Source organism: Vespa mandarinia, chromosome 1 (assembly GCF_050613455.1).
Source record: "Vespa mandarinia isolate Hongniang chromosome 1, ASM5061345v1, whole genome shotgun sequence".
Taxonomy (NCBI): domain Eukaryota; kingdom Metazoa; phylum Arthropoda; class Insecta; order Hymenoptera; family Vespidae; genus Vespa; species Vespa mandarinia.
The window spans coordinates 228525-252490 of NC_140810.1; the positions used below are offsets into that span (position 1 = coordinate 228525).

A 23966-nucleotide genomic window follows, 5' to 3' on the forward strand; every position below is an offset into this window, starting at 1 on the left:
TTTCCCGATGGAATTTGAAAAGAGAGAAGAGGTCGACGAACGAGCCTTCCGAGAATTCGAATAAAATGCAAAACGAGACACGGTCGAGCATACGAACGGCCGTTTTTGCGCGAATAATAAAAATACGATGGAAAGAATGAGAAGCGCCTGGATTACTCAGGAACGCACAAAGATCTATGCTGATGCAAAAGCGAGAAAAGTCAAGAATTAATTAATGAATAGCACCAGAGAAGCTTATCGTATATTTGTCAATGAATCATTCAATGAAATCCCATATCATAGTTATGAAAGGGAAATATCGTAGGTAAGCGTGTGATGGGATTTATAAATTTCGTCGTTTAACGACATATAACGATAACACCGTACGCTCTTTCTCAACAATTTGTATTAATAACGTTAAGTCGGTAATGAGAATTTTTTTTTTGATCGTAATAGGTCTCGCTACGACGATCGTAACGAATGGGTTATCGCTTATCTCAAGGGGGAGGATGGCGGGAGGGGGGAGCTTGATTAAACGATCGACCACTGAAAACCGATATAAAAACTATAATTATGATAGCGAAGAAGGAGAAGGATGGGGGAGGAGAAGGAGAATTAGAGGATATATTTATTTCGAAATCGCATATTTCAGGGCGATCCGGCGGAATTCAGTTGCGAAAAATTTCCGGTTATTGTAATTATTCCAGAATATTGCCTTCCCGGTACTATTTCGACCATTTTGCAACGAACGAACGTACAAACCGAATTCGTGGTTGTCCTCTTTGGTGCGCGACGCGGCTTAAGCTTAATCTATTTCGTCCCTTCCGGCCCCTATCCCCGAATTCGCTCATTTACATTTTCTCTCGCACACAATAACGTTTCTCAAACGTACAATCGTCTATCGTGGCAACCAAGAGTGCAGCAGGTGCGTACTCGGGAAACCACGATTGGGCGACACGATTTGGTTGATACGATTGAAAGAGGCGAATTGGGCGACACGTTTGCGTTAATGGAAGTTTCGTGTAAGCCAACGTTAATTCACAGCTGCGACTTCGACGAGCGCTAGATTTTCAAGGTGACGACGCGACTCGAACCTTCCTCTTCTCCGTATATCTCCCTTTTTTGCGATAAACGCGAACACGACTTCGACCTTTTCACGCTTCGTTCGCTTTTTATTCATTCGCCGTGCGAGTAACGAAAATCAGTCCTATACGATAAAAGCTTCAAGGTCGCTTTTAAACGGGCAATGGGATAAAAGAGAATTGGTATTGGCGTTTGCGAAAGAAATCGTTAGAGATTAATTAAGACGGATTATGACGTATTATAAGTTCGAACGGTGCAAAAGCTCGTTCGTTCGTGCGACCGATAGATCGATAGTTGCACCGCGAACCAAGCAATTCGTCGTGACTCGCTCCGGTAAGAGGTCGTAATAGTCGTGATGCGAGCTTCCATCCTTGAACGAAAAGGTACACGAACGATAAATCGTAGATAGTGAGAGGGAGAAGAGGATGTGCCATTCTACCAGCGAGCTACCGTGACAAATCGATGGGTGTTGCCCAAAGGTAACACAATCGGCAAGGCCACTTTTGTGTTCTCGAAGGACTATCAGAGATGCGGGCACGGTGGCGGTATCGAGCGACGCATCTCTTTTGTAAGGTCGAACAGGGAGGTCGATGTACCCGTGACGTTTCAGCGAGAGCGAAAGTATTTTCCCAAGATACGTCTTTCGAATACAATTAATATCAGGCAGGAGTAAACGTTCGAGATGCGTTCGTTTTTGGCTTCTTACCAGGAAGACCGGAAGAAGAACTTTTGTTCGATTCTTTTTAAAATAACTCGATAATTGTTCGCGTATTATCGGCATAACGTTAGCTTTGACGAGTAATTCGAGCGTTAACGGTGGTGCCTTTTAAACAGGAATCTTCACGGGCAAATTATTTATAGGGAAAAGTTTGTCGAAGGTCAGAGGTGTGCGATCGCGTAGGGCGGAATAAATACTCACGTTCAATTGCATGATGATCTTGTTATAGGCCCAGTGCCAACGTTGCCGTGGTGTCATCTTTATCTCCGGCCGTTCCTTAAGTTGCGTTGGAACCGGCACGGCACCGACCATCTCCAAAAGTTCCTCGTCGGGCGGTGGTTCCGGTGGACTTCGCGGTGGCGTATCCATTTGAACGCTCTCCTCCAATGACGCTTGCTTCGTTATACTCCCTAGAATAATATCGGCTTTCTATAGGCATCTTTCTCGTACCTGGATTGACCGGTTACGAATAGGAATAATAAAAGTGAACTACTAACCGCGTGGACTGTCGATATGCGACAACGGTGGTGAAGACGTCTTGTACGCATCGGCCAACGAGTCCTCTCGTGAGCTACGAATCATTGCTTCCTCTCCGCGTTCGTACCTATGAGACAATTCGCAAGGATGAAAATCGAAGTAAAGGATGAAATCACAATTGAAACCACGATATTTACCTGTCGAGAGTTTCGTCCCTCATTTTGTACTCTCCGTTGACCTGATTGCTCAGCGTAATCTCGCTCTCGTCAATCGTCTCCTGATCCTTGAAGTAACCTCTCTGATAACTCTCGGCTCTTGTTATTGGCTGAGGAGCGCTGAAATTTTGCGCGTAACCGGTCCCTCTATTCTGATACGAATCGGTTCTCGTTAGAGGCGGCTTGAAAGGCGGCTCCTGCGTGACGGAAGATACGGATTCCTTTCTGGTAGGCTGAGCGTAAGATCCTCTTCTACTGTACGACTCATCGGGGAAATGATCGGAGGCGTAAGAATCGCCTCTCGTCAGTTTGGGCTTTTGACTCGAATGTTGACTCGAATGTTGACTGAGCTGACTCTGATGGGACAATTGGGAATCCTTTCTCTGTGGCTCCGTCGGAATGATTTCGGGATACTCCTCGTCCTCGATCGCTTCTTCCAGATACGATTCCGTTCGAGCTAATCGTTTGCCATTTGTCGCAGCGGACGTAGAATGAACCGTCGCCGTAACCGTGATGATGCTGCTACTACTAACGTGATTATCCATACTCGCTACGTGATTTACCATACTGGTAAGTGGCTGCGTCGTACTCTGAGGCGAGTCGACCAATGTGGCCGCGGCAGGACTAGAGTCACCCGCGGTCGAGTACTCGCTATAAGCTTTCCTAGGTTGACTACTCTCGACGGAGCTCACGGCCGTTTCGAAGGAATCCTTTAATTCGTCGTCCCTCGATTCCAGCGAGTCCGTGTTTTGTTGCAAAAGTGGACTGGGCTCGCGCTTACCGAGCTTCTTTCTCCTAGACGCACCTATCTGCGATACTTGCTCGTTTTCCTGATTGTACAAGTATTCCGACTCGCTAGACTGATAACCGTTCGTTTTTGTTTGGCCCTTCGGCGTGGTAACGGAAAGTTCCGGCACTTCGCTTTGTCTCCTTTCCGTAATAGCGACTGGTCCATCCTTGTAACGTTCCTCGTAAGAATCCTGATAAGATTCCTGATAGGATTCTTGATAAGAATCCGGATATACGGATTCGTCGTATTGCTCCTCCTGATAATTTTCATATCGATTTTGATAATCATTTTGATACGTCGTCGGTACGGTCTCCTCTTTCGTATAAGGGACCTCGTAATTCGTATAATCGCCTTGCTGTTGCTTAATATAAGCATCCTGATAATTATCTTGAGTCGTAACAGGCACTTCATTGTACGTATTATCTTGATAAGTATTTTGATAATCGTTAGACGTACTGATATTGTACTCGGAATCGTATTGCTGATATTGATTGTATGCATTCGACACGTTATTCTGATCGTAGACGGTCGAAGGTACGTAACCATCGTACTGTTTTTGATAACTATCCTCCTGATTATAGGTTTCTTGATATTCTACGTTGTTCCGATCATAATTCTCAACTTGATAATTGTTCTCAATTATCATGTCCTGGCCCTTGTCGTACCGATCGTTCGAAATATTCGTATACTGATCGTTAGGTAGAACGGTGTATTGGTCGTTCGCTTGGCTCGCATTAGGATACGTCGTGTCCTCGTACGTTTTCTGATAAATATCTACATTCTTGTCTTGCACGTACGATTGCCGATACTCGTCCTTGTACGAGTTTTGCACATAGGATTGATCGTAGGCGTCTTGCGTCTGCGAATCTTGCCGATACGCGTACGTATCGTCGAGCTGGCCCACGTAAGTGCTAGCATATTGATTGTCCTGGCTAACGTCGGTATAACGATTCTTGCCAGAAATGTGCGGCGGCGCCTGATCGAGAGAATCCTGGTGCGTGGCGTACAGGTTCGCGGGGTAAGAGTTGTCTTGCGGCAAATTATCCTGACTGCGATAAGCGTAATTATAGTCCTCGTTGTAGTCAGACTTGTAATAGCTCTCCTCGGAGGGCGTTCTAGTCTTTGGCAGTTGCCTGCTCGGCGTAGCAGGTAGAGAGGCGAGTTTACGGTTAACGACGACGTTGCTCGGTTTGGTCGGTGTCGGAGGTAACTTCTTGCCGGTTCCTTCCTGGCGAGAGATTGGACGTTGCTGCGGCTGAATTGCTTTTCTACGACGACCGTGACCGCTATCGGAAAGGGAACGAAAAAATGTATCAGTATTAAGACGCGGCGGACGAGGATATACTTTATCCTGGCCATATTAGTAGTCCATACCTGTAGTCCAATTCCTCCGACTCGTAACTACGTTGCCTGATGACCGTCGGCCTGTAATCGGGTCGATGAATACCGATACTCGATGCGGGCCTTTGCGGAAGCGTTTTCCTATTTCGTTTGTTCTCGTAATAAGTGCTCGTACCCGAATACCATTTCCCTCCGCTGTCCCATTGTCTGTCCTCGTCGTCCTGACCATACCTAAAACGACCGAGGAACGATAAGAAGAGAGAAAAAGACGAGAGAGAACTTATTTATCATTGGATAATGACAATGGCTCACCTTTCGTCTTGATAATCTAATCCGGTTATAGCGTCGTAATACTCGTTATACCTTATGTCCGTTTGACATTCCGGATAAGTGGCGTTCATCTTGCTCGTTCTACCGTCGCTGCTATAGCCATCGGTGAAGTACGAATGCTCGTCGTAGAGGGTCATCTGTCTTTCCAAGGACGGCCGTCTGTGAGCTGCATAGAATTTGATTTTAACGCAAGAGTCATTGTGATTCCTTTCGATTGTTGGATCGTTTACCTCTTCTTCGCGACGTAGTCGTCGTTGAACTTGGGTAGTACTCGGTGTCGCTGTAAATTCTCGTATCGTCGAGCCGCGTACCGTGATAATCGTAGCCCTCGCTGTACCAACCATCTTGACTGAAATAACGTATCAACTTTTTAAATTCCGACGTTTTCCAAATACAAAGGATAGACTCGCTCGAATACGAGCGATAGGTAAGTAGATCGTGATGGACGGATGTCGAAAAGGATGTGGTGTGATCTATGCGCGCGCGCGCGCAATACGTGCATGCAAATTCTTTCGCCGTAGCTCGATCTTACTTTACGTTGAAGGAAACGTTAAGTGGGGCCGAGCCATCGGTCGCGTGGTAAAAGCAAAATAAACGATCGCAGGTGCGAACTAATCGAGTCTACGAGGCACGAACTTAGTATGAACCGTGATAATGAATCGTGATGAAACGAGGTGTATAATATTCGACGCGAGCTTGTTCGATTACGACTTGTGTATGACGACGACGACGACGACGACGACGAAGACGAAGACGAAGACGATGATGTGTGATAGACTCTGTGGGATCTCTAATATTCTCACGACTTTTTCAGACTTTATACGTTTCGTACCTGTCCTCGTAATCCCATGTGTGCTTCCGTCGTCTGAATCAGGAAAAGAAATAATAGACGACATTTTTTTAGGCACGCACATATATTCTTAATTTCAAATCTGTAGTGTGGCATAAAAAAAGTGTAGAGTTCGATCGATATTCCGATCCATAACGTATTCTGCGAATTCTCGTTTGTTATTTTCCACGTTAAATTTTGCATCTGCTTAAATACCTGTATTCTTTGTAATGTCTCGGTCTACTATTATAGAAGAGTGGCTCGGAACATTCTGAAGAATGCTGTAGGGAATATCGCTGAGGTGGACCTTCCTCGGGATATGGCTCGTCGTATCTCGGACTATGACTTTGACTGGCATAACCACCGCCGTAACAAACGCTGCCGACTATTCGTCCACCGACCGTCGTTGGAATCTGCCAAAAAATATTATATTCTATTATTTATACGTACACAACTATATAATACGTGTCGCATAGACACGTTAGCGCAACGTTTAAAGAACCATGAAAAATGATTTAAAGGATCGAGGCTGGTTTTACCGACTTCTAACTCGTATCGGATCGATCGGATCAATGGCTACCTGATGATCGTCCCTCTCGTAACTGTTTTCCCTGGAGGTTTCGAGAGACCTCTGAGGAGTAGCCAATTGATTCGCCGCGCTACGGAACTGCGAGGCCGAGCTGTTCGCCCCTTGTCCACCAACTGGATAATTCAGGTCCGACGTGTAGTCGGAATCCTCCGAATAACCGGCTGAAAGTGAAACAAACGTGATTCAACGGATTCGAGCGGATCGAATTGCGATGTTTTCATGTGTACCTTCGAACGCTCAATGAGACACGATAAAGGTGTCACTCTATCGCTAGGACCGTTATCTCTTTTTGTGCGTCGCGTATCGCCATTTTAAAAGATCTTGCGTATTTCGTTGGAGTTATTAAAGAGATCCGCGCGTAAAATCCCGCGAATCCCTTTCCTCGGACACTTGGGTCGAATCGGCGAGACAAGAACGGCGAGAATAAATGGCACGTTGTACGCGAAGAGCGACGCTAATTGTTCGTTCGAAGAAACGCGTTGGATTGCCCGTCGGGTTGATGCCCATTAGCGTCGCAAAAATATGAGGCTATTGGATTTTCGTTAAATCAATAATTAGAACAAACTCCATCGTAATTTCGTGCTTCCCTTGCTTCCTAAGCGAATCACGAGTGTAATTAGAACTTTGTCGGTGATGCAGTTGGCCGCAATAATTTTACAACTTTCCGCAAGTGAAATTGGTCGATATTGAACGAGTTCGAGGAGCGAAGCCGTGCACCGGGGGATGGAAGTAGGTATGTTTGCCGAAGATTCGCAAAAGAACAGAACAGACGTTTTTTTTCGTCTCTTAGTAACGCTCGTCTTCGATCGGAAATAAGCGAGAACGATAGGACGGGAATACGTACGTATTTACTTTACGTTCAAATGAGCGCCAACGAAAGCGTTAGCTGACGGACGGATAAATGGAAGAAACGTTAATCGGAACGGTGTAATGATCAAGATGAACGCTTTGCTCCTCTACCATGCGTTTTCTTCTTTTTTAACGAAAAGGATGAGAAGGACGCATTGACTGGTAAGTTACCGACGACTCTAAACACGAGTTCCATGGTCGATAACTTGCTTTCATACGACGGCTGTCGTGTCGAGACTCGACAAACGAGAGTCAAAACTGACTGAGCTGATAATGCACATTATTGCAAACTAACAAATCGTTTGACAACGGCAAATTGATTTTTCGCGTTGGAAGTGCATCGACGTCAAACTTTTACGAGCCGTTCCCAGGCGGCGCGGGTTTTTCGGTTCTAAAAGTAAACTCGTAACACGACCCAACGACGACGATCGAGTAAGGGTTAAACGTGACCCGGGCGAAAAAAATCAAAGGATCCTTCAGACGCGAAAACATTAAGTACGCGAGCCAATCGGTCGAAAAGAAAAAGGAAGAATAGGAAGAAGAAGAAGAAGAAGAAGAAGAAGAAGAAGAAGAGAGAAGCGATTGATCGGGGCCAAGTCTCTGATCGTAGAGAGCGATCGAATGGAATAGCAGTCGCTTAAAATGTAATATCTTTGGATGGGAAATGGCGGGGAAATACTTACAGTGGCCTATATTGTACAATATCTGTCGGCGTGCCTGTTCGGCCCGTGCTTCCTGGTCCATCATGTTGTTCAGCATCTCCAGTTTCCTCTGTAGATCGGCCGCTTCCGTGTTCTCCGGGTCTTTCGAAAAGATAGAGATCGATTGGGGATACGTTTAATCGCGCGAGCCTCGACATCTAATTTCTTTAATCCGCACCGTCTTAAACGTCGTGTACATACGTCCTCTATATAAGTACACATATGTATGTACGTACAACGAAAGGAAAGAAGAAAAAAGTAAAGTAATCGATATTCACTACGCCTCTACCATAATCCATATCTACTCTTCTAGATAATGAGCTAGCGATAGAAGGACCGTTCATCGATCCCTCTCTCGTTGTTCATCCTCCTTTTTTTTTTCTTCGAATGATTTTTTTTTTCTTTCGTTATTAATTCATAACAACTCGCGAATACATCGTTCGCACGATTGAAACTGGTCGTACAGATTGATCGAGATTACGATAATTAATTATTTTACGATAATCGAAATTACGAATTCGAGTGTGTGATTATTTTAAAATTCTAGATCAAAGAAAAGGGCTCTTTTAAATATCGTCTCTCAAGTTCGGACCTATTTAACGCGGCTAGTCGATTGGTGGAAATAACACACGTGATATATACGTGTATGCAATGACGGAAGGAAAAATATCTATAGGATACGAATAGAGCTCTAACGGCGTAGCTACACGCTTCGGTCACGCGAAAGTTGCATTTGCCATTTCGACGTCGGTACTTTGATATAATTTGCGAGAGAAGCCACGGAATGATGGACTTTTCAACCTGGGACATATCGCATACGTAATCGCGTATTGCATTCGGTCATTTTCTCTTCTCGTTTACGAAACGATAAGAATATGTACTTTTAAAAAGAAGAGATAAACAAAACATCGATATGTCCGCGTCGGAGAAACTAAAAAGTAATATCTCATTCCACGGACCGATCTAAAAAGCTAGATCGGAAAGAAGGAAAAGAACTCGGAGCATTTTCGTCGTTCGACCCTGACCCACATATTTTGCATACCGGCCTGAAGCGGCGACTCCTTGCCGCGAATAACACGTACCATCGTCTCCCTCTGCGATTTCCCGTTTCTATTTTCTCTTTTCTTCGTCTCTCTTACTCTCACATACACACTCATATGCAATAAGGCAGAGGGGGGGAGAGAGAGAGAGAGAGAGAGAGAGAGAGAGAGAGAGAGAGAGAGAGAGAGAGAGAAGGAGAGAGAGAGAGAAAGAGAAAGAGAGAGAAAGTGCTTGTTCGCTGTCGGTGGTCGCTTCTAACTTTGGTTCGGATGCAATTAAAATAAGGAACTCCCTGCGGTCGTGCCTAAAAAGGGTCAAGCCCTCGGAGGAGAGAGCAAGTCGACGTCTCCGTCTTTTTCTTCATCGTCTTCTCGACATCGTCGTCGTCGTCGACGTCGTCGTCGTCGTCGTCGTCGTCTCGGAAGCAGAAAGACCGAGTAGTTCTTTTCTTTGAGCTTTCCCCCACTTTCCAGCGAGACGACGAGAGTTTCAACCCTCCCACGACTCCGATGACCTCTCCAAAGCTTTCTCTCTCTCTCTCTCTCTCTCTTTCTCGCGTTTCTCCTCCGTTCGAGAATAGTGACGTCTCTTTAAGGAGATAGGGAAACCTGCCTGCTGCACTCGAAGCATCACGCACGCGCACGTCCGCTCGCTCTCACCCCTTCAACTCTTCTATTGTACACGACTCGGAGGAAAGAATATCGGTTGATGTTTTTTCGCGCGAGCCGCTTTTTTTATTTTTTTTCAGATTATTTTCTAAGCACTAACCTCGTTGGTCTTTCGACGTTGCTATTCGACGATCGTTCGACCGATATAAATGTGATATATAAACGTTGCTCGCGTCGATAATATAACATCTGCTCGTCGATATATTGAAAAACGGCGTTGCGAGTAACTGCGAGCTTGAGTGGAAGCTCGCTAGTAGTGACTCTTTTTACGAACGTAGACCGAGCGATCGAGCGTGTGTGCGATAAAGAGAGTTTCTTTCTTTCAAAAGACGAAAGAATTCCCCCGTTCAAGTTTTCCTTCTTTTTCTTTGTCTCTTTGTCGTTATCCACCTAGCCCAAGGCGAATTTTATCCGAGGTTCAATTTTTGCGATCCGCGAATGACACAACGAGACGTGTCTTTCTGAGAGAGTGTCGTCATTTATTTCTTCGGTTTTTCGGACAGACTCTTTTTATTTCCTTGCTGCTGGCCGAATCGAAAAGGATGCTAAAAATAAGAAAATTCTAGCATCTCTTCTTTTTCCCTTTCGCAAAAAAAGCGATCAATTTTATCGGAAACGACCAACGACGAAAAGGAAACGTTTGTCTCGAAAAATGCCGACGCGAAGACTTTTAATTTTCTCGCGAATCGATCCTGTTACAAGAATGTTTCTCCCTTCGATTCCATAGCCGGCTTTTTGATGCAGCCTCGTCAGACGAGGAACCAAAAGATTCGGTCATGGAACGAAATAACTTTCTGACAACGAAGAACGCAAGACCATCTTCTTTTATATATCCGTTTATTTGGCTAAAAGAAATGATTGAATCAAAGCAATATGCTATATAATATATATGTATATCGCGTTAGACGATTAATTGGTTTCGTCTATTTGAATCGTTGCTCCTCCCTCCCTCCCTCCCTCCCTCCCTCCCTCCCTTCCTCCCTCCCTCCCTCTCTCTCTCTCTCTCTCTCTTTACTTTTCGAAGAACGAAGATCTTGGTATTTTGAAAAAGTTTGAAGAGCCTTTATCGTTCTCCTTTATCGAAACCTGACACCAATTTCGAACAAACGTTTTTCCTTCGATGAGTTTAATCGACCGTCGAAAAGATTCGATCAACGTGTACGACCATTCGCTAGATTTCGTTTTAATCGGTTCGTTATTAACTTTACTGATTTTTCAACGTCTTCCTGGTGCGTAAGATAAATACACAAGTGTACGAAAATAATAAAGAAAATAGAAATAGAAATACACACTCCACGATGCATTTCGCATGCTTGAAAAGTGAAACGAATGAAGCTAACTAACGTAATTACTATCCCCATTCATTCGCCGACGAAGGAAAAAAATCATCGACGTTCGTCAACGTCGGTGCGATCGATTCGAACAAACGAATTCGCAAAAGACATTTTTGTTACGTCGACGATTTAACGGATCATACATCATCGGCGCCTACTACTATTGGTCGTCGATGATGGATCCGATTGAAAAGCAAAGTCGTATACGAAAGAAAAGAAGACGAAAAGGAGAAGAGGCAGATAGAAGGGTGGTGGTGGTGGTGTTGGTGGGTTGGGTGGGGGTGAAGGGAAACGACTATGGACAATTGTTCATTTAAATTACAGTGTCGCAGCCATAGCTCGGTTGTATGTATATCCGCAGGTACCCTCTCGCATCATTGCAACGCGATATCATTGTCATTAGCCTTCAAAGAACAAAGAAAAAGAAAAAGTCGCTCGCTTAACGCGGCAAAGCCCATCCCCCCTCTTGTGCTATCGCCGCGCCACTGCGTGCACGTGCGATGGTGTGCTGCGAAAGTGAATGAATATGTGCGCTTTAATAAGGAAATATATGCTTGAAGAGAGATAGAAAAATAGAAGAGAGAGAGGAGATAGCGGGCGAGGACGGAACGGAATTCAAGAATATATCGTATCGAACAATTATCGGCCAATCGAACGAATAGGAAAATAACGATAAAGGTTGTCGTCAACGGAGGAAACGGACATCAACGATGTGTTTGGATATTCAATAAGAAAAGTGGAAGATAGCGATTTACAGAAATTTGTCGCGTAAATTACAAGTAAAAGCAATGATATCTTTGCGCGTGATAAAAGAGATGTCGGATAACGTATTTTTCCGTTCGACAAGAAAAACTCTCGATACGCAACGCTTTGTCACCACATCCAACGTTTCTTTCATTTTACCTCGATACTCTTAGCAAACCTGATTGTTGGCGCATCCGATGCTTCCTCTCTATCTCTTTTATGGACAAAATACGACAAAAGTCTCTGAATAAAGCTTACTGCTCAAGTACCTCGAAAGGTCAAACGTCTCACCTTTTAACATTGATTTACGAACGATCGACGCGTTCTTTTTTTCTTTTCTTCTCTAAAGATATCAAACTAAAGATAACGAAAAGCGGAATTCCTAGAAGAGGTGCCGTGCTCTCGTAACAATGCAATGCCTTTTTCTTTTTTTCATCTTTCTGTGTGTGTGTGTGTGTGTGTGTGTGTGGGTGTGTGTGTTTTCACGAATTACGCCGGCGATCGATCGATTCGACGAAAGGAAAAAACATATGAGAAAATTATTTTAACGGTGATAAATTCATCGTAAAGAACCGAAAAGAGTTTTCTTAGCGTGACTTTACACTTTACGTCGTCATACTGTCGTAAAACGCGCACGAGTTGATCCAAAAGAGATTGAACAATTAGCTTAACGGAGAATAGAAGGAAAGGAAAAAAAAGAGACGCAAGACGATACGAAAAGATTGGAACAAAGCATTCGAATCAATTAAGTTCAAAGCCATTTTCTTAATTACCGTGAAACGACAAATCTCGGGCCTACTATCTTTCGTTGAACCGATCGATCGTCGTCGCCCACGATCTTTCCGATTGCATCGTCTTAGAATATGGCGCAAAGATAAAGAGAGGATAAAAGAAAGAGAAACGAAAACCGACATGTAAAGGCTATAGTGCAGTGGCTGACGAGCAAAAAGAGGGTTATTATCGCTAATTACGTTCAAACAACGCGGATACTCTCGTGGATCGTGAAAGCGCGTCTCGTTTCGATCATTTTGTTAAATTTCCTTCGCGTTCATATCTTTTGGATTAGAGCGAGATAAGGTAATTAAGCTCGACTATGTGCGCTCGACGCAAGTCCACGAAAAACGAAGCATCCGCTGAACGATAAAAGAAATAATACGTGAGGTGCGAATTAGCGCACGGCGTTCCCGCGATCAATGGGAATCCCCTAAATCCACCAAAAATCGGGAGGAGATCCTATTGATCAAGGTCAATGCGGATTTTGACGAGGGTACCTGAGCCACACATGGGCCGAGCTGCTCGCAACTGCATTGCCGTTTCGCTCGTTAGCAGGGCTTTCCATCCGGTTCGCCGATCGCTCTTTCCTGATTGGTCAGACACTGATCAGACGGTACGATCGGACGTTTCTCATCCGTTTAACGATCGTGTTTTTTTCCTTTTCTTTTCTTTTCTTTTCTTTTCTTTTTTCTACGTCTACGTGTGCGTCGGTAAACGTATGGGCATATGTATGTGTGTTGTTCGCGTCGACGCGGCTGCCAAAAGTGTTTTACGGTGATTGATTTGAAGATAATCACTGATTTCGTAGAGAACAAACTCTTTTAACTCGGATTAAAGGTCGAATAAACGGGGCGCCTCTTCGGCAATGCATTTTCTCTCTCGCAAATCTAGAAATCTATTAGCGATCTAGTCGGATTAACGAGACGAACGACAGTATCTCCAAAGTTTTCTTCTCTATTCCTCTCTTTGCTATCCCCTTTCACACATCTGTCTCTTCCCTACCGTATGTACATATATTGGAGCGAAAGGTGGCCTCGGGACGACGGGACTCGTCGACTACCAGTCAGTAGTTCCGTGATAAAAGACCTTATCCGAGACGAATAGAGATGAACAAGAGAGAAAGAGTTCCTTACGAATTTTCTGATTTAGCAAACGGTGATTTATGTATAAAATGCCGTCGGAGTAAGATCTTTTTTCTTGTCGCGGTGCTCAGGGATAGCCATGAAAATAAACCGTTCCCCGTGTCGACGTAATGCTATGCAGTCCGATAAATCTGACTTATATTTATGAATCCATCGAGGTGTCTTCAAAAATACCGGCTCACCATTCTACGAGCGTCATAAATCTTTTCCACGTGTACCTACGAGGATATTGATTCTTTCGGAGCACATTGCCTTTGGATAGTAGATTTCAACCAAAAATGTTATTTTTATATATCGGCAAAGTGATTGAAAGAGCGTAAAAAAATACATTATGCGTTCGACTGAGTGTCAAGGTCTTAAAATATAATTTAAGAGGTATCTATGTTCTATTTACACGTCGCCCTAAAAAAAGCTCAATGAAAGGTAAACTGGGATAAGATGGAGAGCGCTCGATGAAAATCCATTAAAAGCAGGCATGTCGGCGCGGATGTAGAGAAAACCGGAAATATACGTGGAATAAAAGTACACGCGGTCGTGAGAGAGAAGTAGGAAAGACAAAGGTGGAAAAGGAAAAAGAGAAGGAGAAAAAGAACGTGTAGACGAGGGTGACGTTGGAAAGAAAGGGAAAGGAAGGGAATGCGAGGAGGGTTAGAGGGATGGGTAGAGCGATGCAGCCTGCACCTAGGTTTATTATAAACGGCCTCCTTTTTTCCCTCATTTCGCAACACGGTCAAGTGGAGCATCGCGTGATACAAAATAATTTGCACCGTTGCTTTAAAAGGAACTCGCGTAAGACTTTGCGCACGATTTAAATATATAAGGGAATCGAGAAAAATCGTCCACGATAAAGGGCAATTTTCGCGTCAACGCGTTCGGCTAATCGGTCCGTACTTTAAATGGCTACGTCTCATCCTGCCCCGTCCCGTTCTACACGACCCGTCCTACGTCGACGTTCTAGCCCTCCTCCTTATCGATCCTCCGATATTTATTCCCGTTATTGTCCCTAGTTCTTATCCGGCCTCCCGCCGGATTTTTTCTTCAACGTCGATCCATGGCGTTTTATCCCAAGAAAGAAAATTTTGTCCATTTTTATCACGAAATTATCGGAAACATGCTCCGATTGTAACCGAGAAGCGAGAGGGTCGATAACATATCGATCGTCGTGTCGACGACCGGCCAGTAGGTAAAAGTTAACCGCGCTTCTTGGAAAGTATTACTTTTTCGAACCGAACGTTTTTTCTAAAAGATTATATTTAGGAAAAAGAACACTCGTTCTCGCTTCTAATGAGATAAATTTGGCAAGATTAGGAAATACCATTTACGCATATGTCTGAAAATATCGAGAAAGCCATTAACGAAGGGTCCTCATTTGATTATTACTAATTGATTAGCGATTGATAGGTAAACGTTTTTCAAAATCCTTCGGTTTAAATTGGTCTGCCTTTGGGGCGGTTACACAAAACGTTATTAACGATCGATATCGGAAGAGAAAACGATGAGTTTGCAGTTATACGCGATCGCTCATGAATAATGCATGTAAAACGCAGCTATACGATATGACGCTAGAATGCATCTCCTAGTTTCGTATAAACGTACGAAAAGCATGTCGGTCGTATCATCGGATGTCTGCTTGAGAAAGAATTGCATCGTCGTTGAAAGGAAGAGGAAACCAAATTGAGAAACGAAGCGCTCTCTCTTCTCTTTTGTGCGTGCTCGCACAAACGCAAAAACGCGCTATCCTCATTTCGTCTGAACCCGAGAGGGAAACTTCGAGCGAGGTAGCTTCGTTGGTATTTCCTTTTTACTCCTCTCTTTTCTCCCACTCACCTGCAACGTTCGGTCGGTTTCGACCAATTTCCAAAGTACCAGATGTCGAAATAATTCTCGAAGCACGTAGCTACGCGGCATGCGAATTGTACGAATCGGCTTGGAATCTACGAACCACCGGCAGGCGTCGAGCCAAAAGCTCGACAAGTTTCTAGACGTACTCAATTAAAAGTTCGTCCTCGAGAAGTCGTGTTTTCTCCTCCTCCGCCTCTCGTACGATCGACTACTACACGAACCGGTAACGCACGTTTCTCTCCACTTCCCTAGAAATCCCTTTTTGCTTTTTTTACGAATAATACTTATCATCTTTCGTCGACGGCTACTGCTTCGATTAAAAAAATCTTAGAAGGCTTACCGGGAACCAATTCCGTTCAATCCCTTCGTAATCCACGACCATTTACCTTTCAAACTTGGATGGATCGATTCTCTCTTAGATTTTTTTTCAACATTTACGCCCTTTCGATTCCACTGTCTAGATCCGAGTCTGACGATCGTGAAATTAAACGGATATATGCGTGTCAGCCGAGATTTCTTTTCCTAGCGATAAGTCTCGCGTTGAACACTTTTGGCAACCGCATTTGGAAAGGTCGTTTGACCATCGACCAACGAATGAACTACATCGTTCGACTTTTTATATTTCACGATGATCATGTTGCTGTTGCGTTTAAAAGTGTACGCGCGCGCGGGTGTATCTCGTGATAAAGAACTATAAAATTAAACTAGTATAAAAGCACGGTCGTATTGTCCTTAGGTATAATTATCTTTTTCTTTCTTTTATAGAGCAATAATAAATACTCGGACTCACCGTAAGGTAACTCCAATCGACAGTCTATTAGTAGAGAGTGACCGGTCGGCTTTTTCGTGCCAATAATTTCGGCACCCCTCATTTCGAGCTCGGAATCCAAGCAGACCCACTGTCCAGAGCCCTCCTGCAAAGTGAACGTATAAAACGATATAAATCCAAGGTTCTACGGGCGACAACAACTTAGGGAAGAGAAAAATTGTCGCTCTAAAAGAAAAAAAAGAAAAAAAAGAAAAAAAAAGAAAAAAAAAAAGAAAGAAAAAAAAAAAACGACTAAAAAGCATCGCTACGTTCGTTCAGAAAAAGCGAGCGAGAAGATCTTGCGATAAGATTGTACCTACTGGATTAAAGTAATTCCAAGGGCGACTTGAGGAAAAAATAAAAACGATCCAGCTTGTGAGACATTTTTTTAACGGTATATTTTAATCGTGAAATATCGTAAAAAGCTTTAATATTAAAGAGACTCCGGTAAATACGTAATGCAGAGTGGCGAATAGCCATACTGTTTGCCTTACGTCGACTATAATTCATCGAGTCGATCAAATATACTCGAGAACGTCTTGTTGATTCACGATACTGTTTATCTTTCATACGTACATACGTACATACGATATCTGTAGATAGCTAATTTTGTTCGTACTCATTTTTCGACCATCTTTTAAACGACGTTTGCGCAGTATACGATGAAAGAGTAAATAATTTAATGCACGTAGTAGATGGGATAGTTTCGAATGCACTATAATTCATTCGCCGACGATTGCATTAGCATCGAGAATCAACGCGTTACGTCCCGACTGCTCGCGAACTCCAATTATTAAATAGAAGCGTGAATGTATAATAATTTATATAACTTCGTCGAAAGCGTTCTTTCCATTTGGCGTATAACGATCCGAATGCGTACCGTTAGTTAGGCGTCGGGCGATAATGGCTGTAGCCATGAAATATTCTTCCTCTCCATTTCAATCGCGAAAAGAATCGGAGAGGTATAAAAACTTGTTAGAAATGGGCCACAATTAAGGCGATACCTTTTTCTATTTGCGCTAGTAACAAACTTGTACCTTGAACCTTAAAGCTCTCGGTCTCGGTTATTTTTCTCCCTCTCGAGCAGTCGTGTACGTAAGGAATTTCAAAAGGGGAATTGCGTCAGGATATGCAAAATTATAATTCCATGAGTGGTTACGAAAAATGATTAAAGATCGATGTCCTTGAAAGAGCTCGAAGCGAGAAAATCGAGATCAGGTCGATCGAGGTTTTCGCTCCTTTTAAGGACCTGTTGTACCCTATGTATTTCACCGTCAACGTCTGGAGAAAATATTTTCTTCCCTTTCTCGACTTTCGACGGACGTAACACGCGATCGTAAGTCGACGAGGGCACTCGACGTCCTAACGAATTCCTTTCAATTATTTCTGCCCCACTAATCCGATTCCATCACGAAACTAGACTACGGCGTTCTCGTTAGAGAAACGGCGAATCGTAAAAACTGAAAACAGCCTCGTCGACGCTAAAAGCTCGAATAAGGGTTAAGGTGCGGAGTAACGATAATTAGGATGAATCAAAGTATTTTCTTTCGTAAGCAAATTTCCTTAGGATATTTAGTTGCAGTTTCGCTTCGTAACGTACTTGATAATTTTCAACGATCGATACAACGAGAAGGAGAGAATAACGAGTAGTCTCGAAATATACGGAGATTGAAATTTTAAATATCTACAACCTCGTTATCCGAGATCATCCGATTTCGCGCTGCTTCGAGAAAAACAGATAAAAGGAAAGGAGAATTATCTTTGGACCAACGGGCCTTCCCATTCTTGGGCGTTGCTCCAAAGATAAATTCTCCGTTTCGCATTTTGCGCACGACAAAGACAAAAGAGAAACATCGAGCAACGTTCTTCCATCGAGGATGCTAACGGTCTAACTGCAAATTAAAGGACATTATTCGGACAATCGCAGATCGCAAATCGAGCGTACGCTGTGCTCTTAACCCTAATTGCTTCTTATCAGGATAACCTTACTGTTCCCTCTCCTGTTCTAATATAATCGATGAATTAGCCACAATGGTTTTGGTTAGCCGCGACTCAGAAATACCGCGTCTCTCGTCGATCGATTGCTTTTGCAAAGTATTTCGATCAATTTCAACTTCTTTCTATTTTACGCGCAACGATAATTAAAGACGACTCGCTGTACTCGATCGAGGATGCTCGTCGATCCGCCCGAGTTGGAATTAATTCCAGCCTATTACAGCGCTACTAGGGGTAGGTGAATTGAGTTAGTGATATAGGTGTGACGTGTGGTCGCCCCCGTCTGATTTCAATCCGTCTCCATGCAACCGAGCCCAATTATCGTTTCGATCATACAAGAGAGAAATAAGTGTCTGAACGAATCGATGGAAGGAGGAGAACAGGGCAGCAAGGCAGAGAGAGAGAGAGAGAGAGAGAGAGAGAGAGAGAGAGAGAAGAGCGTTAACCATACTCTCGTTCGATATTCATCGTAATAAAATAAACTAAACGAAAGTAATTTGCATTCCTATCTCGCGCCATCGAAATATACAATTCTTCTATGAATCTTATGGCAAAACTAATTTTCTTGCGATCGCGTCCATAATAATTCTTTTCGCCAATCAACAAATTAATTTCACATTTCTTATTTACTTTCTGGAGAAATATGTGTGTGATCGATTCGAGTGCATTTCGTTTTAACATAAAAATTCTGCCGATCGATACGAGACACATTTTAACGGAACAAACGTGAAACGTCGATACTACCCGACCGAGTCACGAGGCGACACGATTATTAACGTCTCTATAAATCCCACCCCTTTCTTTTTTCCGCACGCGCGTTTTGACCCCTTTTCAAGATTTTTTCCAACAACCTCCTCTTCGTCGTCGGCGTGTGCTGGCTCGGCGTTCTCGTGCCATCTCATGAAATTGAGCGAGGACAAAAAGAGAATTACGGTGTACGCTAAAACGTGTAGAGCGAGCAAACGAGAGAGAGAGAGAGAGAGAGAGAAAGAGAGAGAAAGCCTGGGTATTTGCGAATGAGACAAGACGCCCCCGCAATTAAGGGTCCGACAACACAATGATTCTCCGCCATAATCTCCGCAAATAATTACAAACGTCGCGTAGGGATTTGTCACGCGATAAGGACGAACGCTCTATGACTATTTCCTATTATGAAGAGAGAGAGAGAGAGAGAGAGAGAGAGAGAGAGAGAGAGAGAGAATATAACGATAGAAAGAAGAAGCCATCGTTCTCGTAAAAGCGGCTACAATTTCCTAACTCTCGATCGAACGAGATCTCGTGGTCGTTCATCAATTTCTTGGGACAACTAAGCGACTCGATTCGATCCTCTCTTTTAAAGATCATGCGCCAGTCCCTCTTTAAGGGAGATAGCGATTATCTCTCGAAAGACTCTCTCGAACCTTTCGAGTTATCGAAGGAACGACACATAGAACGACATACTTGCGAAATCATCGAAGCGATATTCGGTTTCTCGTTCCTTCCTTCATATTTCCACAGCGTTAGGAAGGCAAACGAACGATTTACTTCGGAGGAGACGCTAGAAGGGGAAGATAAAGAGTAGAACGGAAATGATAGGATCGATCGAAGAGTGCCATCCTGTTGAGCCGTTTCTTCATAGTCTTCGTGAGCCAAGACTGAAATCGTCGATCAGCGGAACGGAGTCTTGGAAATGATTCTCGATCGTAGCTGCCATCGAAGGCGAGGAACGAAATAAATCGATATCCGTTGCATCCTCCATCTCCGTTACTCTTACTTACATTACGCAACGGTCTTTTTTTATTTTTCTTTTCCTTTCTTCGAAGTTCAAAAATGCCGAGTTCTTTCTCGCTAAATCTCGATTCTTGTCTGATTAACGACGAGAGAGTGGATGGTGGCCCTCTTTGGCCGTGCAGAAGAAAGGCCGGCAGCCATTGAAAGACCACTCTTGAGCGAGCTTTAAGTCGGTAATGAAAATGCAAATTTAGGTAGGTAAGTCTCCTCGACGGTGTTAAAATGGCGAAAAGAAGATCGATCTCTCCTGTGCGCGTTGTTCAGAGCCTCTCTCTCTCTCTCTCTCTCTCTCTCTCTCTCTCTCTCTCTTTCTCTCGGTGCGTCTTTTATTCTTATAAGGTAATAAAGTCTTTCGCGGGAAGGAGAGAAGGAAGAGCGGACAAGAAATAATAATCGAAAACTTTTCTCCAAATATTATATGTACTTTCGATAGTTAATTACCGGAGAAGGAATATTAGGTCGGTAGAAAGATTTTTGCGCGTGGCTTTGTTAAAAGAAATGAAAATTACTTTTATATACCTATGTATATAAAAATGTGTGTTGAAGAAAATTGATAAAAGATTGTCTGCTAACCATAGCCATTTTTTTTGACAAACGTCGTCTACTCTTTCGATAAAATGAAAAGCAACAAAAGATCGAAAAGTATTGAAGCGTGGAGAGGCAGGATTTTCATCTCCCGGGAGGAAGACGTTCTTCCGAAATCAAGGATATTCATCGTTGTGACGGCAAATTCAATTCAGAATCGCATGAGTGCGGCAAGCGTCATACCGTGGAACGTAGTGAAAATGTTGACGGTAGGGATAAAGGAGATATCGCTAAAAGCTATGCCAAGGCGGCACCGTTAGGGACGGTTGCTTCTTTCCACGTGTGCGTAGTGGCACACGTAAACTTCGAAAGAGAGGGCCATATACCGAGGCATGTTACCGATGCCGTTCGTTTGCAGTGCTATCCCGGCGTTATACCCCTCTCGAGTTTCTTGACATATCACAGTCAGCGCATTTCTAATGTGAATCGAACCGCTCGTACGAAGATCTCTCGCTCTTCGGTCGGCTCTATGAATATTTTAAGCCAGACCTGACCCAGATTGTCCTCGCAACAGAAAAAGCTACTCTTTTTTACACATCGCTTAATCAATCTCTCTACCGCACCCTCTTCTCGTCACGTTTACTATACTTTATCCGTTATATTTTCAACTTTCGTTCGTTCTTCCACAGCAAACTTCCCACTCTGGTCACTCTGCTTCTCTTAGCCCACCTATTTCCTTCCCCTTTTTATCTCTATCTCTTGTTCTCATTCCCCTTATGTCCCGACGTCGGCTCGCCAGACTCGTCGCGTCGATCGATCGTCTAGAAACTTGAAAGAATGGCTCGTCTCGTGATTCATCGTTTTTTTCTTTTCCTCCTTCCCTCCCTCTCCCTCTCCCTCTCCCTCTCCCTTCTACCAATCATTCGTGGTCACGACCACGAGGTTTAAAGTGCAAACGTGAATAAAAGGAAAGGCAAAAGAAAGGAAGCATCTTACGATCGTCGAAAAGTAATTTGTCGTAAGAACTCTGGAAAGAGGTGTTGCGTCGTAAGAAATTTTACGATGTAAAGTAGTGTAGGGTAAGCTGGCTCGATTTTTAGCTCTTTTTTCGAACGATACATAGAAAAAGTGCGATATCGTTCGATATCCTCTATCAAGGTCGTTGCCACAAGATCGGAGCTGGCCGTTCGCGTGTGCGCACGCAAAATAATGCCGTCGTAAAAGCACGTCGACTACGTCGCCTTGGCTTCCCCGTTCGTTTCATTGAGCGCTTCGAGTTGGCTGCGCGCCAGGTGACGTCACGAGCAGAAAAGACTCGAAGATTGTTGCTAGCGATGGCGATGGTGGGACCAAGGTGGATATCATGGATGAAGGCAGTCATGGCTATGCTTCTTTTATCCTTCTCGAATCAAAAATTCAGGATGACGAGTTTGAAAACGTTGGTCTTTCTTTTGTCTCGTCATCAAATGTCGATCCTTGATAGTCGCTCGAACTCGAGACGTAAAGGAACGTCCCACCAGGATAATCTTCCTTTAATAAAGCAAACATCTACGATATCTATGACTATGGTATATTCGAGCGGATGTATAGAAAGATTAGGATAAATCCAGGTTATAGGCTACTCTTGGACGCGGTAAGCGAGGACGGAACGGTTAAAGGGTGAGGCGAGTATTTGAGTGTGTGTAAAAGGAAGGGTCGTCTCTCGGACGTGACTGAATTACACCCCTATCCGAGGTAAGGCCACCCTCTAATTTAATTTGTACGACCCTCCGTCGAAAGATAAGATGTACTTGGTGCAATTCGTGCGGAAAAAAGCACACTGCCCCTTCTCTCTCACTCTCGTTTTTTCTAGCTTTTGCACCGGTGAGAAGATCCTTCGTCGATCCTTCCACTCCGATCGAACCAAACAGTGCCTACGTAATATGCTTATGACGATCTTACGCGACATTCTTTCGCGAATATCTCCGGCAAAGGCGCTACGCTATTCTCATCATTTTCAAAATCCTTTGCGAATCAATTGGATTAGCACAGCTAGTCTCTTTCGTCGGTCGATCTTGCCGGTGCAGTCAAACGCATCTTCTTTCATCCGAAAGAATGAATATATAAGGATACTTGAGTCGAAATTCTTTTCAGGGATCCTTCGCAGTTTGCGATGGTTCAAGGACCTTCAGAGTAGTGTCTGACAGGGATAGAGAGAGAGAGAGAGAGAGAGAGAGAGAGAGAAAAGGAGGAATATAGACTTCGGCCCTGTCATCCCATCTCTTTGAAAAAGTCCCTTATAAGTCTCGGATAAATATCCAAACGTTTCTATTTTCGATATTAAAAATTGTTATCTCGAGAACGATATTTCTTAAAGTTATTTTAAGACTATAATTGTAACAGAATCTATAAGAGAAATTCGGTTAATATAAGCGGAAAAGCTTTTCTATCTTTAGACTTGGTTCGTTTTTTAATAAAGAAAAGTAGATGGAAACGTATGATATCATGGATAAAGTATAAGAAAGAAACGGTGAGGCCGTGGTAGCAAGTTTCATGTTACTTACGAATTTATGTATTCCTCCACCTTTTGTATCGGTCGTCTCTCTTCGTTCGAGCTTCGGAATCGTCAAACTTCTACGGAACGATATCGACTGTTCGAGGGACTTTTATTTGCGCTACCCACTCTACGGCAATGATATTTTATAAGCGAGCCGAGCGGGGAAAAGTTAAGGGAGAAAAGTGGACGGACTTTTCTCTTTCCCTTTATTTTCTTTTTTCGTTGCGAACCGAGCTATCGATGATATCGATCCGCAACTTCTTTCTTTCAACGATCTACGATTATTTTTATCCTCCATCTTTTCACGCGAGAAAAATATTGAAAATTAAAACGTCAAATGATGTAATTGCTATCGTAATAGCAAATCCTTACTACGAATTGTGAATTTACAGAAGAAAATAATAATAAGAAAATGTAGCGGCTGCGATCTAATCTACTGCAAACTTGTTTGCATAAATTACAAATCGCTTCTTGATCGTTTCGAAGAATCACTCGATTGCTGATCAAAAGATTTGAAAGTTAATAATCGAGAAAGGGCGAAAGGGAGAAGGAAGATATAAAAGTTTGATATTAACAAGAGCCGAAGCTAACTCGAGGATAGATTATGGACAGCCTTTAAGCTTGGGATTACCGGGATTCTTATGTTCCCGTCACGCGTCTGCAAATGCTCGCCTCGATGGTAAACGGATCAAAGCCGGGATGTGTTTCACGTTCGACTTATAGAACGCATTGTAAGATGAAAAGAAAGAAAGAGAGAGAGAGAGAGAGAGAGAGAGAGAGAGAGAGAACGCGCGTGCGCGCGGGTAAAGAGGTTGAACCGATGTCATTATGAAATTGTACTCCGTGAAATATGATCGTCGCATTATCGAGAAGCATAAAATTCACA

The 23966-nt window shown here is 43.5% G+C and overlaps 1 protein-coding gene across 1 annotated transcript in view; it reads right to left on the reverse strand.

The window, feature by feature from the left end:
* Window positions 1–1888: 1888 nt before the first annotated feature.
* LOC118446073 (uncharacterized) overlaps window positions 1889–23966 on the reverse strand; it is a 48630-nt gene continuing 26552 nt past the window's right edge. Inside the window, exons 5-16 of the mRNA XM_035876281.2 lie at window positions 16237–16360; window positions 12960–13049; window positions 7884–8003; window positions 6343–6512; window positions 5979–6175; window positions 5766–5798; window positions 5164–5282; window positions 4916–5099; window positions 4637–4834; window positions 2455–4548; window positions 2278–2384; window positions 1889–2190 (exon numbers count right to left, since the gene is read on the reverse strand). Coding sequence (XP_035732174.2) covers window positions 1889–2190; window positions 2278–2384; window positions 2455–4548; window positions 4637–4834; window positions 4916–5099; window positions 5164–5282; window positions 5766–5798; window positions 5979–6175; window positions 6343–6512; window positions 7884–8003; window positions 12960–13049; window positions 16237–16360 — 3738 coding nt within the window. The remainder of the gene's footprint in view (window positions 2191–2277; window positions 2385–2454; window positions 4549–4636; window positions 4835–4915; window positions 5100–5163; window positions 5283–5765; window positions 5799–5978; window positions 6176–6342; window positions 6513–7883; window positions 8004–12959; window positions 13050–16236; window positions 16361–23966) is intronic.